At 46.8% G+C, this 16453-nt stretch overlaps 1 protein-coding gene across 2 annotated transcripts in view; it reads right to left on the bottom strand.

Annotated features, from left to right (window-relative positions):
- The window catches only part of PLCG2 (phospholipase C gamma 2), a 142870-nt gene that overhangs the window by 75708 nt on the left and 50709 nt on the right, over window positions 1–16453 (bottom strand). The window contains exons 3-7 of one of the 2 annotated variants that reach the window (XM_032486846.1): window positions 15029–15172; window positions 13231–13324; window positions 12423–12470; window positions 3840–3924; window positions 2216–2299 (exon numbers count right to left, since the gene is read on the bottom strand). In XM_032486846.1, the coding sequence (XP_032342737.1) occupies window positions 2216–2299; window positions 3840–3924; window positions 12423–12470; window positions 13231–13324; window positions 15029–15172 (455 nt within the window). Of the gene's footprint in view, window positions 1–2215; window positions 2300–3839; window positions 3925–12422; window positions 12471–13230; window positions 13325–15028; window positions 15173–16453 lie in introns of those variants that run through there. The other variant, XM_032486847.1, reaches the window with a different exon arrangement.

Raw genomic sequence — 16453 nt, 5'->3', positions numbered from 1 at the left:
CCACCTCGGCCATCTGCAGAACTCTCTCTAACAGTAACAATGGTCCTGTTGGTGGGGTGCACGCCACCCACCAAGCATATGCTCCATGTCCTGCACCAAACGCCTCGTGTTTTAAGCTTTATGCTTTATTGAACTTTTTTTTTTTTTTGCAAAAGTTCTGTGCTAACTGGAATAAGTGGAAGAAAACTGAAGTGTGCAAAGAAAATTTTAATTCTTTCTCGTGTGCCTTCCCAAATCCCTCCAGGACACACACAGTATCAACCTCAAACGTGAGGGGTGTACTCTTTCATACCTTCTCCTGGTTCTAAAGAACACACACAAACACATATGTAGGAGGATTACTGTGTGTTACCAATAAAAAAAAAAAATCAAACCTAGCGCCTTACATGAATCGGCTGCTGGCTTTCCTCACAAAATATCACAAGTACCCCTCCAGACCAACAGCAACACAACTGACTCAGGCTTCTTCATCAGTTGCACGGTGTTGTGTAGCATGGATGGACCATAATTTACCCAGCTATTGCTCTATGGAGAGGCATTCAGATGGCTCCCAGGTATTTTGCCAGCAGAAGTGATGCTACAATAAACAATCTGGTAATATATTCTTAGGTCTCAGGGCTTTCATTTCTCTAAAACAGAGCCCCCAAAATGCCACTCACAGGTCAAAATGTATGCATATCTTAATTTAATTTTAAAATAGCACATCATCTTAATCAAAAAATATTAAACTCATTTAAAAAATGAATAAAAGCAGGGAGGGTGGGGAAGGTATAGCTCAAGTGGTAGAGCACATGCTTAGCATACACAAGGTCCTAGGTTCAATCCCCAGCACCTCCTCAAAAAATAAATAAGTAAACTTAATTACCTCCCTCCAAGAAAAACAAACAAAAAAGAATAAAAGCATAAAAAGAAAAAACACACACACATAATCCCTCAACCAAGAGATAGTTACTATTAAGAATGTGATCAATTTCCTTCCAGAATGAGATGATACAGTAGAGTTAGTTGAACTTTTTTACTTTAATAGGCTCAGGTTAAATTCCAATCAGACTTCGGGGCCACTTGCAGTCCCACCAAGAGGGAGTGAAAGCACCATTTGCCCACTTTGTGCCTTTAGCTCAAACACATTTAAAACCTTGGCCAATCTAATAGGTGAAAATCTACAACACTGTCACTCCCACTTTATATTTCCTTGACTAGAAGGGAGATGGAACACTTCTCACGGGTCTCTTAGGAACATGCTAGACTATGAAACACAGGGGAAATAAAAACATCATTCAATCATTAGCTCAAGAATCCTCTTACCCATGCAGATGGCCTATACGCACAAGAAAAGATGCTCAACTTCACTAATCATCACAGTGAGATATTATCTACATATGTCAGAATGGCTGTCATCAAAAAGAACGCAAATAACAAATGCTGGTGACGATGCGGAGAAAAGAGAACCCTCGCACACTATTGGTAGGAATATAAATCAATGCAGCCACAGTGGAAAACAGTACAGAGGTTTCTCAAAAATACTGAAACTACCATATGACCCAGCAATTCCACTGCTGGATACATTATCTGAAAGAAACAAAAACATTAATTCCAAAGAATACAAGCACTCCAATGTTCATAGCTACATTATTTACAAACGTCAAGATATGGAAGCAATCTAAGAGTCCATCAACAGGTGAATGGATAAAGAAGTTGAGGTGTATATATACAATGGACTATCGCTCAGTCATAAAAAGAATAAAATATTGCCATTTGCAACCACATGGATGGACCTGGGAGATATTATGCTAAGTGAAGTAAGTCAGACCGAGAAAGACAAATACTGTATGACATCACTTATCCATGGAATCTAAAAAATACAACAAACTAGTGATATAACCAAAAAGAGAAACAGAATCACAGATATAGAGAACAAATTTGTGGTTACCAGTGGGGAAAGGAAAGGCAAGAGGGGCCATATAGGAATAGGGGATTACGAGGAACTAACTATCACGTATAAAATAAGCTACCAGGATATATTGTACAACACAGGGAATACAGCAAGGATCCTGTAATAATTATGAATGGAGTATAACCTTTAAAAATTGTGAATCACTATACTGCACACTTACAACATATAATATTGTGCATCAACTATACTTCAATTTTAAAAATTTAATAAGGCAAGACTATCAAAACCTTCAAAAATAAATTAAAAAAAGAATCATCTTACCGATTTTTGCTGTTCAAACATAAGTTTTTTATAGAAGAGATGGAACTGTTCAAAGCTGAGTTCATCCTTGTGCGCGCCTATTTCCTGTAAATATAAAAAAAAAAGTGACCACACAATTTTTGGTGTCCACCACAAGAATGCCTCCTCCCTCTTCACAGAAATAGCAGGGCCTTTCTACAACACTGGCTAAAATCAAACTTACATTCTTCTGAACCCAGCTGTCTACAAGTTTCCTGATTTATCTGCCTGGAAAACATACCCACAAGGGACCCCAGGTAAGAGCCTTCCCGTGATTCTGAAAAAGGGAAGAGTCTCAGCCAGAATTCCAAGGGTCATAAGGCAGAAGTCCTCCTATTGGGGGCAAAAGACACTTTCAAATCTAGACACGTAGGATATGTACATATAGGTCATTTTTTAAATAATAAGAAAATGAACCAAGCCTTTGGAGTTACAGAGCTCAACTCCAGTCAAGACTTGTCCCCTGTGCTTAATGGCTTTGGGCAATTCACTTGACCCATGTAGATCCTTAGTTTCTTCATCTATAAAAGGAGAGAACCACCCCTACCCTCCTCGGACTCCCCTGAAACTGCATCAGATTACATCTTCATAGCTCCTGCCTAGTAAAGGCTGGATAAAGAACAAAACTCCAGTTACGTGGTGGTCAACAGTAAGCGCTTCTCCCATCTCTCGTCCCTTCTGTCAATCTCCACCCTTCTCTGGTTTTGCCTTCTTGGGTCAGTTGGAATGATGAGGGCAGGCCAAAAGGCAGCTTGAGGAGCAATAAAGCGGGTTAATTCTTCCAGGAGCCCACTGGTACCAAAATGAGTGAGCTCTTTCAGAGGATCCCTGCGACTAGGGCTGCCATTGGCATGGCCTCGCGAGTCCTCCAACTGGGACTACTGGGACAGAGTGTTTTTGGGCTCCCTGATGAGGGCCAGTTTCCCTCTGAGGACCAGAAATGCTACTCACGGATCATCTGTAGCCTCACACTGTTCAGAAGAGCCCCACCTGATCAACCTACCCCATCAATCATGCAGTGACTTTACCTGCCCCAGATCTACCAACAGTTTAATTACACAAGATCATAAACAAACGAAACGATAGGTGGCAGGAGGGATGGAGGGATGGGAGGATGGGTTGGAGGGAGGATGGGAGGGTGGAAGGAGGGAGGAAGGGGTGGGTGGGAGGGGGAGGAAGGGCAGAGAAGAGCCAACTCCGACAACTACATTATCAGGACTCGCATAAAAAATGCCACATCCCTGGCAACCCACGTAAGGAATCTTTCATAATGTTTTCCAAAAGAAACACATTTGTTCATATTGGTAAAAGGGGAACAGGCTGCGGATGGTGACGGAAAAGGAAAGGCGGACTGGCGGAAATGCTCCAGGTCAAGGAGCGCAGTAAACACGGTCTTGGTGGATGGCATCCTCTGCTAGGATTGAGAACAGGGTCCTGAGATCTTCATGCACCATCTCTCCGTCTGGACTAAGATGGATGAATCTGGAGGCGAAGGACTTTCTTGGGCACCATTCATCGGAGCTCAAAGGCACGTGGTAGCTTTCCCGTGAGAGGACCCCAGTAGCCCAGGGGTCACAAAATCGCCAGGCTGAGCTATGAAACTTACCACAAATTTATCTTTGAGGAACTTAGCGCTGCTCACTTTGAAGTTGACCAGGGGCAAGATGGCCTTCAACTCTCGGAGGCTGATGCTGAAAAAAGAGGGGAACCCCAGCTCTGTCAGCCTGGAAGCCTTTCAAGAGAAGAAGGTGGGCGACTCCCACCTCTATCAGAAGACCCGCCAAAAGCTGTCAGTGAGCGTTAACTGGGAACTGAGACCCCAGGTCCAAGGTTGGGGGTGACACCCGGGGTGTGAGGCTGGTCTCCACCCTTCAGGGATGGCTGTGGACACAGGTCACAGAGGAGAGTTACAGCACGGGCAGAAACAGCATCAGATGACCTTTGTAGATATGAACTGTCACAGAGGTTCAAACCAAGGTGATGTCACTGAAGGCCAGAGATGGGGAGGGAAAGGAGCCAACCTTATTTGAACACTATTATATGCCAGGCTGTCCTGTGTATCTCCAGGTAATAATGTTACCAAGCTCCTCACTATCCTGAACCCCTGACACCGTATGCATTCTCCACCCTCAGGATTCAGAACAGGCAATGGGGTGGGAGGCAGGGTACGCTGCTCAAGGCCAGAGCTGGTCTAACGATGCTATGAGGTGGGTGCCGCTATCATCCCCATGTTCCAGGTGAAGAAACTGAGGCTCAGAAAGGCTCGCTGCTAGTGCATAATGAAGGCAGACTCCCGTGATCCAGATCCTTGAGGCTGCAGAGCCAAGTGCCCAGCAGAGCGACACCGGGTGGTCTGGGGTTGGGGGGGGGGGGCCTTTGGTGCGGTCAGAGAAAACCGTTCTGTGTTCTTGAAGATATCATACCAGACTGGGGCTGTGCAGGCCAGGAAGGAAGTCTGCCTGGGCTGTGGGCAGAAAATGGCCCAGCTTCCCCCACACCATCTACTCGGCCTCTGCCAGCACAGCCAGAAGGAAGCAGCATGTTACACTCAGCAGCTACCCTTAGAGACAACCAAGTGGACTCCTGGCCGCTCCAGTGTCCCCACCTCCAGCATTCTTGTCTCCAATCTAATGGGTTCCCTAATATCAGAGACCTTTATGTGTCAGATGCTCCCCAACCGCCCACCACTCCAGGGCGGGCACCCAGGGCTTTCCCAGAGAGACACTGAGAGCAACTGCAAAGCCACTAGGGGGCCAGGTGGGGCTGGCCAGGCAGAGAAGCGAATGGGCTGGCTGAGACCCCTTCCTGACCCAGCCCTGGGGTGTCCGGGATGAAGGAAGAAGAGTGGCTGGGCTGGCGCTGCAAAAAGAGGCAGCAAGAGGGTTTGGCCAAGCTGGTGGCAGAGGGGCTCACCCACGACCAGGAGAGACATCAGACTCCCCTCGGGAAGCCAGAACTTTCAGGAAGAAACAGGACCAAGAACCATCCCACACCCAGGAACAAAGAGACTGGGGAGCTGGGAGCTAGTGCAGCTGCCTGGGGCTGGCGGAGAAAACACAGGGCCCGGGGCATAATGAGCACTGAGATATCCAACCCCACCTGCTCCCAAAGTCCCACCTTACAGGAGAGCAAATGAGCTCCCAGGTAAAGGCAGGGACCAGAGAGTGTCTTTGGGCTCCAGTGCAGGGACCCCATCACTCTACCCCCCCCACCGCCTGCACCTCTCCCCAGCTCCCCACTCTGGGCATCCGAACCTGCGCAGCAGGTGACCCTGAGCCAGGACTGGCACACAGACTCCCCAGCTGCTGGGGGGTAGGAAGCCAGCAGCTCTAACTTTACCCTCTCCCTGTCCAGGACTCGTCATCAGATAAAGGGAGTGCTTCAGCTGAGGTCACACCCAGCCCTCTGGCCTCAATTCAGGACAGCTCTGCAGGGCTGTCCCCGGAGCCCCTCGTGGGGTCAGGTGAGGCCACGATTGCCACTGCATCGAGGCCCAGCTCTTCCCGCTGCCTTCACTTCCACAGGTGTTGATCCGCTGCCTGCTCCCCAATAAGCTTCCTACACACAAACCCACATCTCAGATTATGTTTCCACAGTATCAACCGGTGACAGCGGGTTAGGAACCAGATCAATCCCTTTGGGGACCAATGACAAAAACGACCCCCCCCCCCACCATGGACACTAAACACTCATGGTACCTTCCCTCCTCAGCCTGGCACAGTCCCAGATTCTACAACACTGCACCCCGGGGCGGCCTTTACCAAATAACAGAGGAAACTGACCTGCCACCCCGAGGCTGGTAACGAACACCTCCACCACCCCCAGCTTCTTCTACCAATAACAAACATTTTTAGTGTTGACCAGTGAATACGTAGGCACCACCCAAGCACTGCTCACGTACGAATCCACTGAACACTCACACCAACCCTAGGAGGTAGGAAATACTATCTCTTTTACAGATTAGGAAGCTAAGACAAAGAGAAATTAAGTAGCTTACCCAAACTCACACAACCAACAAGTGTCAGGGCTGAGATTCAACCCTCAGCTCTGCCCAACACAATTTTCTACCATGATGGAAATGTTGTAGATCGGGGCTGGCTAATGCGGTAGCCACTACCGAGCATTTAAAATGTGGCTAGGGCGACCAAGGGACTGAATTTTTAATTTTTTACTTAATTTTAATTAATTTAGATTTATTAAATAGTCACACGTGGACAGTATAGCTCTAGAAGTTTCCTTCTCCAAGTAAGGTCCCGGGGCCCAGATTATCAGCATTAGCTGGGAATCTGTCGGAAATGCAAACTCGTGCTTCCCCTCCCAGACCAAGTGGAGCAGAATTTCTGCAGGACAGGCTGTGCACTTTGGTGGCTAAAGCCCCCCAGACGGCCCCGTGGGCTGGAGCCAGGACTCCTAGCCCTGAACAGCATGGAACCCCTATTTGCAATCCTGTTGAAGAAAGAACAGGACCACACACCTGCCTCCCACCCAAAAACCCGTCCCCTTCCGCCTTCTAAAGAACAGGAGGTGCACATTCATCTTATGCAAATTCAAGGTTATGTACCTGGGGCAAAGGGCAAGGTAGGAAAGAAATGGCCACAGAGACATCTGCTCCCAGCCCTTAGCACTGCCGCCCCCTCTGCAGGACTCGCCCTGAGGGATGCAATTCCAGGGACCCTCATGGAAGGTTGAGGGGCTTTCTCAAGGGGTATTTTGACTGCAGTTTTCAACTAATGCACTGACCTTGGGAACTAATTCCCATATAAAGAGGAAACTAAATGCTAAAGATTCAAAAAGGGGGAGGGGGTTCTGGAAATCTGCCCAAGATTAATGTTAAACATTCATGATTTTGACCCAGTCTCTCCAGGCCTGGCAATGTCAAAAGGAAAGTTTCCAACACAGACCGTTCTGTTTGCCCGACATCACATCTAGGAACGAAGAGGGAGGACTTTCATTCATCTGACAAACACAAGTAAGACTGAATCAGCCAGATCCCTGACCTCAAGGAGCCCCCAACAACGTGAACAGCAACAAGGCCAAGACCCAAAGAAAGCAGAGGCCATCTGCCAACAGGGACTCAATGTCCTGGCTCGAAGTCAAAAATCCTACAAAATCACCCCAAAAATGTTTCTCATGAGGGTCACTTCTTCCATTCACTTTGAATAACTCAGTGAAACTGTGAACGTAAGGAAAAACTGGACACAAACTAAATGACAAACAAAAGGCAACTTTTCAAGCCAAATGGCAAATCCCATTGGCTGGATGATAATGTAGGCATTACTCTTCCTGAAGCACTGCAACAAAATGTAAGAGTCTTACAGTTTAACGCCAGTGGAAATAGTCTGCCCCCCTTTCATGTGGGCTGGACTCAGTGATTTATTTCCAAATAATAGAGCAGAGGCAGATGGGGGGCCTTACAAAGGAAAAATCTGGAAGACAGCATCTTGGCCAGGTGGTCAAGGCTTACATCTCCACTGATAAGCCATGCTGAGAGCAGGCGCCCCTGGACATGAGGTGAAGGAAAAGACATCACCTCTGTGACATTCTTCCCAAACACCTACCACCTCAGGCTACCCTCAACTCCAGTCTAATCATGACAAAAATATGAGACCAACACAAATGGAGGGACAGTCTACAGAATACCTGAGACATATCAATGTCACGAAAGACAAGGGAAGAAGAGAAACTGTCACAGCCCAGAGGAGACCAAAGGGACAGAACAATGAAGTGCAATGTGGGGTCCTGGGTTGGACCCCAGACCAGGGGAAGGACACTGGCGGGAAAAAAAAGTGAACACCCAATAAAGTCTAGGGTTTACTCAACAGTCATGAAGCCAAGGTGGTTTCTAAATTTTAACAAATATACCATGGTCATGAATGGCGTGAACCTTAGGGAAAACTGGCAAAGAGGCAGATGGGAACTCTGTGCTGTGTTGGCAACCTTTCTCTAAATTATTCCAAAATTTTAAAATTATTTAAAGAACAGGATATAAGATCATATGTATGGTAAGATTTTAATAAAGTAAAATGAAGAACAACATTGAGGATGAAAATCTACCCAAAAACACTGTAGCCAGAGTTAATGGTGCTGACCATTTAATGTCAAATTCATATAAATTTTGTCTGGTTTTCAGTATTTCCAAAGTTTTCTATAATGAACATGAGTTACTTTTATAATTTAAAAAAAAGGTAGCAATAAATAGAAGTGGAAAAATAAACAATAAAATGTTGTGAAACACCTAGTCCAGGGTCAGTACTTGGAAGGAGATATAAGAATTAAAATCACAAGGTGAAATTTTTAAACGGGCAAAGGACATAAACATTTCTCCAAAGAAGATATACAAACAGGAAAAAGCACATGAAAAGATGCTCCGCATCAGGAGGCATTAGGAAAACACGGATCAAAACCAAAATGAGATACTACTTACCACCCACTGGGATGGCAGGAAGGAAGGAAGGGAGGGAGGGAGGAAGGAAGGAAGGAAGAAGTGTTGGCAAGAAGGTGGTGAAAAAATGGAATCCTTGCTGCACTGCTTGGTGGGAATATAAAATAGTTGCAACTGTTGTGGAAAACAGTAGGCAGTTCATTAAAAAATTAAACAGTATTACCATCTCATCCTGCAATTCCATTCCTGAGTAAGGCACGAAGGAAGTGAAAGCAGGGACTCGAAACCCACGTTCACGGAAACAATACTTAGAAACAGCCGAAAGATGGAAGCACTTGGAGCAAGAGTTCCCTGACAGACGGATGAATAGACACGATGTGGTAGAGGGACACATGGAATATTATTTGGTCTTAAAGAGAAAGGAACTTCTGGGGGGAGGGTAGAGCACATGCTTAACATGCATGAGGTCCTGGGTTCAATCTCAGTACCTCCTCTAAAAATAAATAAGTAAATAAATAAACCTAATCCCTCCCCAAAAGAAAACTTAAAAAAAAAAAAAAGAAAGGAACTTCTGATGCATGCTACAGTGACATGGATGACCCTTGGAGACATTATGCTCAGTGAAACAAGCCAGTCACAAAAAGACAAATATGGCACCATTCCACGCATATGCAGCACCCAGAGTCATCATACAGACAGAAAGTAGAAGAGAGGTTACCAGTGGCTGGGAGGAGCGGGAAATGGGACTCAGAGTTTAATGGGTACAGAGTTTCAGTTTTGCAAGATGAGAAGAGTCCTGGAGATGGACGGTGACAACAGTACAACAACAAGAAGGCACTTAATTTCACAGACGTGCACACTTAAAAGGACACAAATGAACTTACAAAACAGAGACAGACTCACAGACATAGAAAACAAACATGGTTACCGGGGGGGAGTGGGGGTGGGGAGGGATCAACTGGGAGTTCGAGATTAGCAGATACTAACTACTATATATAAAACAGATACATAAGGTCCTACTGTATAGCACAGGGGACTACATTCAATACCTTGTAATAGCCTATAATGAAATGAATATGAAAAGGAAGATATATATGTATAACTGAATCACTATGCTGTACACAAGACATGAATACAACATTGTAAACTGACTATACTTCAATTAAAAAACTAGCAGTGTACACTTCAAATGGTAAGTTTGATGTTATGTCTATCTAAGCATAATGAAACAAATTAAATAAAGAGTTTTAGGTCACAGGTCAGGGTGGGGAAGGGAAGATTTCGGCCTTTTAACAGCTTCCAAGAGCACATTACAAAAAAAAAAAAAGGCAGCATCAAGTAGTGACGAATGAGCCACAGCTGCCCAGCTGGGCTGCTGTGAACAAGTGATCTAACCTCTCTTGGCCTCAGTGTCCCCAGAAAATGGACCAGAGGGTGCCAAGCTCGCCAGTCTGAGAGCATCCTTTCCATAAGCTTCTCCCAATTCCACAAGCACAGAAAGCACTCAGAACAGCGGCTGCTGCAAAGCAAATTCCCGACCAGTGCCATCTGCTGCCGTTTTGCCTCTCAAGAGGCTAAAAGATGAAACATGCACTCAGGCCAGGAAAACCCCGGGAGCAGAGACTGCCCAAGTCAGGCCAGCCCACAGCCTGCCTCCTGTCCCCAGAGCCTTTCCTTTGCTGCTGTGGCTCCTTTGTTTTCCTTCAGGAAACGCAATTCATGTGGGCGACAGGAAAGGAGGGGAACTGGCAGAACAGAAGTCAATGGCCCTTTCATTGGCACCTTGGTCAAAGTTTCTCTGGAAAACTCCCTCCGGACCTCCAGAACCACGGGAAAGGTGGGATCTGCCGTGTGTTGACAGAGCAGCAGAGCTCTGCCCACTGGGAGGGAGGTCAGGGGCAGAAGGGTGGGCAAGGAACTAGGAATCCAGGCCAGAGCCAGACTTGCTCTCTACTGAAGGTTCTGGAAAGGATTTCTTTATGGAAGGCGTGCAAGAATCCATTCTGAGCCAGGGGGAGGCTTCCGTTTCTTAACAACAGAAGATGGAGAAGCAGGCTTCGGAACCAAATCAACAACACCAGCCCTACCGCGTGGAGAGAGGGCCCGGGGGCTCCCTCTGTCATCCCTGGGCCAACCTCAGCTGTGAATCATCCCAAAGCCACGGAGAAAGGAAACAGTCATAAGGGCTCCACCTCTGAGGGTGAAAGAGACCAGTGCGTACAAAATCCTCCAACTACAGGACCTCGCTGGATCTATCTCCAGAGCATGGGGGCAAAGCCCAGGGTGTGGGACACAGTGAATGCTGGCTGCAAGGAGGAGGGAGGGAAAGCAGACGGACAGCTCACGCACAAAGCTGCTGGCCAACCTCACAGTATTACTGAACTTTCACCACTCCATGGTTACCGTGTGCAGATCATCCCATGGGGCGTGTATGGAAGAGACCACAGAGGCTCTGAAAACAACAAGTGATGGGGGACAGTGGCGTGACACCAAACTTCTTAGAGATGGAAAGACTTTCAGGAACAAGAGGGGAGAGTTGCAGAGGCAACCTGTTGCCTCACGTATGATGCTGACCCCTCTTAATAGAGAGTGGAAGGAAGAAAAGACATTTCAAAATTTTAAAAGAAGTCTGATAGGAGGCTAAAATGATATAGTGATTGTCAAGTGTATAGCACAGTGCCTGGCATGCTGAGTGCTTGATAAATGGTGGTTTTTATTGTTACATTATTAGCAAGAACTGGATCATAACCTAAAAAAATGGGGGGAAGGTATAGCTCAGTGGTAGAGTGTGTGCTTAGCATGCATGAGGTCCTGGGTTCAATCAATATAGTTAAAAATAAACAAATAAAAATTAATTTTAAAAAATCGATGAGAGAATGTTCAGCCTCTCCATAAATAAAGAAATGAAAATGTAAGCAAAAATCTACTGCTGCCTTTCACCCATCAGGTTAATAAAGGTCAAAGTCCAGTGATACAAGGAAATGAGTGCCCTCATGCACCACTGGTAGAAATGGAAATTGCTACTACCTCTTTCAAAATAGTTTAGACCAGACGACGCTTGGCTGCCAGTATTTCTCTTCTAGGAATTCATCTGGCTCGTATCCTCATTACACATGTTTACAAAAAGGGAGACCCGAAGGTTTTCATAGTAGCATTATTCTCCATGATAATAAAGGACCAGGAACAGCTTTATGTCTATCAAGAAAGAAATGATTTTGCCTCAATAAGCAAATCACCCTGCACCCATACAAGGATAAACTGTGTTTGTTACAAAAATGTCTGGCACAGAGTGCTGTGTGTGCCAAAAGGGAACCACTCCAAGATGAACTGTTCAGAGAACTGGTTGAGGACACTGAATTAGACGTTATCACATTGCCTGTCTCACGTCTGCCCAGTCCTTACGAACATCACAATTTAACTTGGATTACTTCTTTAGACTCAATCTCTCTCCCACCACGAAGTAAGGGCAGGCGCCAAGGGGATCCCGTTTCTCCCCAGAACACAAGAGCTCAAATGTGAAGGCCTCAAAGACGCAGTCCAAATGCTCCATGGCAGAGAAGTCATCTCTGCAGATGGGTTGGAATTTTCCACTGCGATGTGACCACCCACCGTGGGTGAAGGTTTTGTTACCATGACCCCCAGCACCAAGCATAGTGTCTGGCACCTGGTAAGTCCAATCTGACTTCATGAGGACCTTCCCACAGCACCAAACACACTCCAGTCCCCTTGGAATGTTTAAAGAAAGAATGAACGTTGGAATCCAAAACGATGCAGGAAAAAAACCACAAAAATGTGAACGAATCTTACCTGTTTCTCCTGGTTTGATCCACAGAATAAATCTGTTTTCTCAGCCAACTGGGAAGAGAGTTAAGGGAAAAAAAGAGAGAGAGAGGCAGAGAAACAAAGTTAGAAAACAGCACATGTCTAAGTGAGTTCCACAGGGTAGCACAATGGAAACAAGAAACGAAAAGGAAGGTTTCCCAATTAACTCGGGCAGCATGGGAAGAGCAGTTTCTCCTCGTGGTTGAAATGTCCAAGCTGAGCCACGGGGCCCCTTCAGCTCAGGCTGGCACTCCTTCAACTGGCACTTCCCTCTGACAGTATCTGTTAATCCCTCAAAAGCTGGTAAGAAAAACGGTGGCTATCAGAGGGCTCTGGTTTGCTGGAGGGACAGTAATTCCGACATCAGTCCCCTCAGACATGCATATCGAGGAGACAGTCCCAAGAAGGCCCTCAGGAAGCCAAGAGGGAGTGGCAGGTGGGAAATCCCGGACCTCAAGTCCAACATCCTTCGAACCATCAGCCTTACCCTTTCTTAAATCCTTTAAGAAACAAGACTCTGGTCCCCTCTCCAACACACCAGTGAGAGTTTCTGTCTCAGTTCCAATGCATTCCTCACCCAAGCAGGCCAAGGCCAAGGCCCAGCACTGAGAAAGGCTCTTCTGTGAGACACTGGGGAGTCCACAGCCACTACTGGGAACCTACTGCATACAGGACACTCAGTGAGCCTCCAAGATGAAATGGCCCCTTTTTCCTTCTTTTGCCATATTGGGTAAAGGGAGAAGGATGAATGCCTGAGCGAGTGAATACAGAGATTAACAAGCAAAGCCATTACCTCTCAATGATGGTGGGTGTGGACGCGCTCATCACTTCCTGGTGTAAGATCTTCAAGCCAGAGAGCCACTTAGTTGCATCTTCCTTAGAGTCAGCTGGAGAGACAGGCCAATGGAAATGCTGTGTTACTCCCTGAAGACTTCTGCTTAGAGACCCCAGCCCCACCTCCCCAGCCCCACACAGACATGGGCGTGGGAGGAGCCTGTGCTGGTCTCTAGGACTTGCTTTTTGTCTAAGATGAGGTCATGGTGAGCCTACTGCAGGAGTGACAAGTGGGCAACTTTTTAAAAAGAGGTTTCACTTTAGTCCTACATTAATGAACAAGAGGCAGGACCTGGGATAACTTGGACCAGAATCCTGGGCAGCCCTCAGCATTTCTCCCATTTCCAGGCAAGGCCAGAGAAAGGAGTGGAACTGAGGCGATGCTGATGCCTGGGCAGGAAGGGGCAACAAGTCGTTAAGAGCTCCGCATCATCACCAAGTCCCAGTGCACCACTTCAGGGCTGTGTGACATTCAACTGCTTACTTAACCACTCTGTGCCTCATTTCCACATCGGTAAAACGGAGCTGGCAATGCGAACACCTGATCCAGTTATTAAACATGTCCAAACCTCCAGGGACCCTGTCAGTGGGGACAAGAGCATACCAGGGTTTCTGCTCTCACTCTTCCTGGGCGAATGAGAAGAAAACTGAGGCTCAGAAGGGTTACAGAGCCAGTAAGTGAGAAGCTGTGATATGAATCCAGGTCTTGCCTATCTCTATACCTGACCTTGAATTCCAGGGCTCTGGAAGAGGGACCCCAGAGTGGGACAGACATCAAGCTGGCATCCTGGGCTCCACCTTTTGCTTGGGCTCTCATGACTTCTCTACCAAGAACAGTAGCCAAGCCTCAGCCTGCCGGGGGGCTAAGTGGACACAGCTATGAAGGTTCATGGTCATGGACCCCTCTGCCACCTGCCACACAACATCTATCAGACATTCACCCATCACTTCCCACAGCTTGCTGTTTCCCCTCTCCAAGCCCTTGCGCATACAGCACCCTCCCACTGGACCATCCTCCCTCTTTCCTCCCAACTCCTACTGATGCCTCAAAACCCAGTTTAAAAGTCACCTCCTCTGCAAAGACTTCCTTAGAACTAGGCACTCTGTATTCTTAGAGTATGCTGTAATACGTACTGACTACAGCTCTTATCTAACTTCTGGTCCATATGTCTGTCTCCTCAAGTAGACTGTGAGCTCCTTAAAGGCAGCAGTTGGGTCTTAGACTTCTTTATAGCCCCACTGACATCTAGCACAACCCAGCACAGAGCATATGCTCAAAAGATGCCTGATGAAAGAATGAATGAGAAATTAAACCAATGAGAGCCCTCTGACCCTAAATTCAATGTCCCTAATGCTAGTCAGCTTTCATAGTTCCCCCCTCTTTGGTCTACTTTTAATGGTATTTATTTTCTCTCTTGTCAATCATGATTGTTCACATGATTCACTGTATTGGACAGAAAATGTAACCTGACTTCAGCTTTTGGCACGAGTTGGGCAGGCTCTTAACATAATGGTTTCAATATCCCAGTGAGGTCAGTGTTACCAGTATTCCCATTTCACAGCTGAGCAAACTGCAGCTCAGAGAGGCTGAGTAGGTACAAAAGTCACAGAGCAAGAAAGAAGCAGGGTTACTATTCAAAACCACGGGGCCCCAAACACACAAGAGTGGGTGAGAAAGTGTGAGCATCCCACCAGAGAACTTTCTAGGAAGGAACTTGAGACACAGGGAGGGAGAAAAGCACACATTACGCACCCACCTGCTAAGCTGAGTGTGCTGAGGATGAACTGGGTGCCGTAAAAGATGGAAAAGCAGCAGTCTTCCTTCTGGCGGACTGCCTTCGCACGCTCGAAATCTTTGGAGTTCTTCCCCGGGCGGATTTCCTTTATCTCCATAATGTCCACTGGAAGGAGATACACAGGAGCCCATTAGCAGCTGGAGTTCCCCGGGGACACAGCCACGCGCCTGCGCCCCAGACACTCGCAGCCCAGCAAAGCCAAGCTGACCCAGCCCCTCAGCCCTGCTCGACTGCCAGGATTCTGCGTAAATAAATGCAAGGCTTGTTGTTTTAAGCCACAAAGTATTGGGATAGTTGTTGTCCAGCAACAGATAACAGGAAAAGGACAAACCCATCCTCCCTAGAACCCCCGCTGCCCACGACTATCAGGCCTGGATGTCCACTGGATCTAAGGGTGACCCCTACCCCCACAGGGTGGCCACCTGACGCAAGGGCGACCCCTTCTCCCAAAGGATGGCCACCGGATGCAAAGGAGACTCCCTCCCTCCCTCCCTGCTATAGGACGGCCAAGGAACAATGGACTGTCACAAAGAGCCAACACCATCAATCCTTTCTTCTGTCAAAAAAGTATCTTTTCCTGGGATGGACCCATTCCATGTGCCCTCCTCACCTCCCATCACAAGCTAAAGGAGGGGTTGAGGGTCTCAGAAATGACCACAGTATCCCACACCCGGCACAGTGATGGGTTCAGGGATGAGCACATGTCCTAACCTGGACCCATCAGCATCCTCCGGGGACTTATGTGGACAGAGCTGTTCATAAAATTTCACCTACTGCTGCTATTGCCAGGCTGGCAGCCCTTGGGTCCATTCGAGCTTGAAGCCACTTCTGCCCTGGAGCACCCTTCTTACATGACCCAATAAATTCTCTTTTTGGCTTTGGTTAGTAAGAAATGAGTTTCTGTCACTTGCAACCATAAGAGTCCCGGGATATATATGTCTATCCTTGCATTGAACAGAGAAACAGGAAGGTATTCCTGGAAATGAGAGGGTAGGGAAGGAGCCCTCAGCTTCAACTTGGGATCAAGGAAGCAAACAGACCCCAGCGTAGACAAATGAACAAAGGTATTTTACAGTCAGCGTTGAAAGAACAGGAAAGGTTCATGGCTATACACACGTAAAAACAGAAGGCAGAGACAGAGAATTATACTAGGAAAGGAAGAAGGCAGATTGAACTAAAAGCTTTCTGCTTTCTTACCATGGGTCTGACTGGACTGAAAACAGTTCAGGGAACTAGACTCATGAAGTAAAGTGAAAAGACTTTAAAATCAACAGTGTGCATTCTATACCCTGTGTGTGGTGGTGGTTACACACATCTACTCATGTGATAAAATTCCATAAAACTATACACCAAAACAAAAACACAAATTAAGTGCACATAAAAAAT

The sequence above is a fragment of the Camelus ferus genome, chromosome 9 (assembly GCF_009834535.1).
Source record: "Camelus ferus isolate YT-003-E chromosome 9, BCGSAC_Cfer_1.0, whole genome shotgun sequence".
Classification (NCBI taxonomy): domain Eukaryota; kingdom Metazoa; phylum Chordata; class Mammalia; order Artiodactyla; family Camelidae; genus Camelus; species Camelus ferus.
This window is presented reverse-complemented; position numbering and strand designations above follow the sequence as displayed.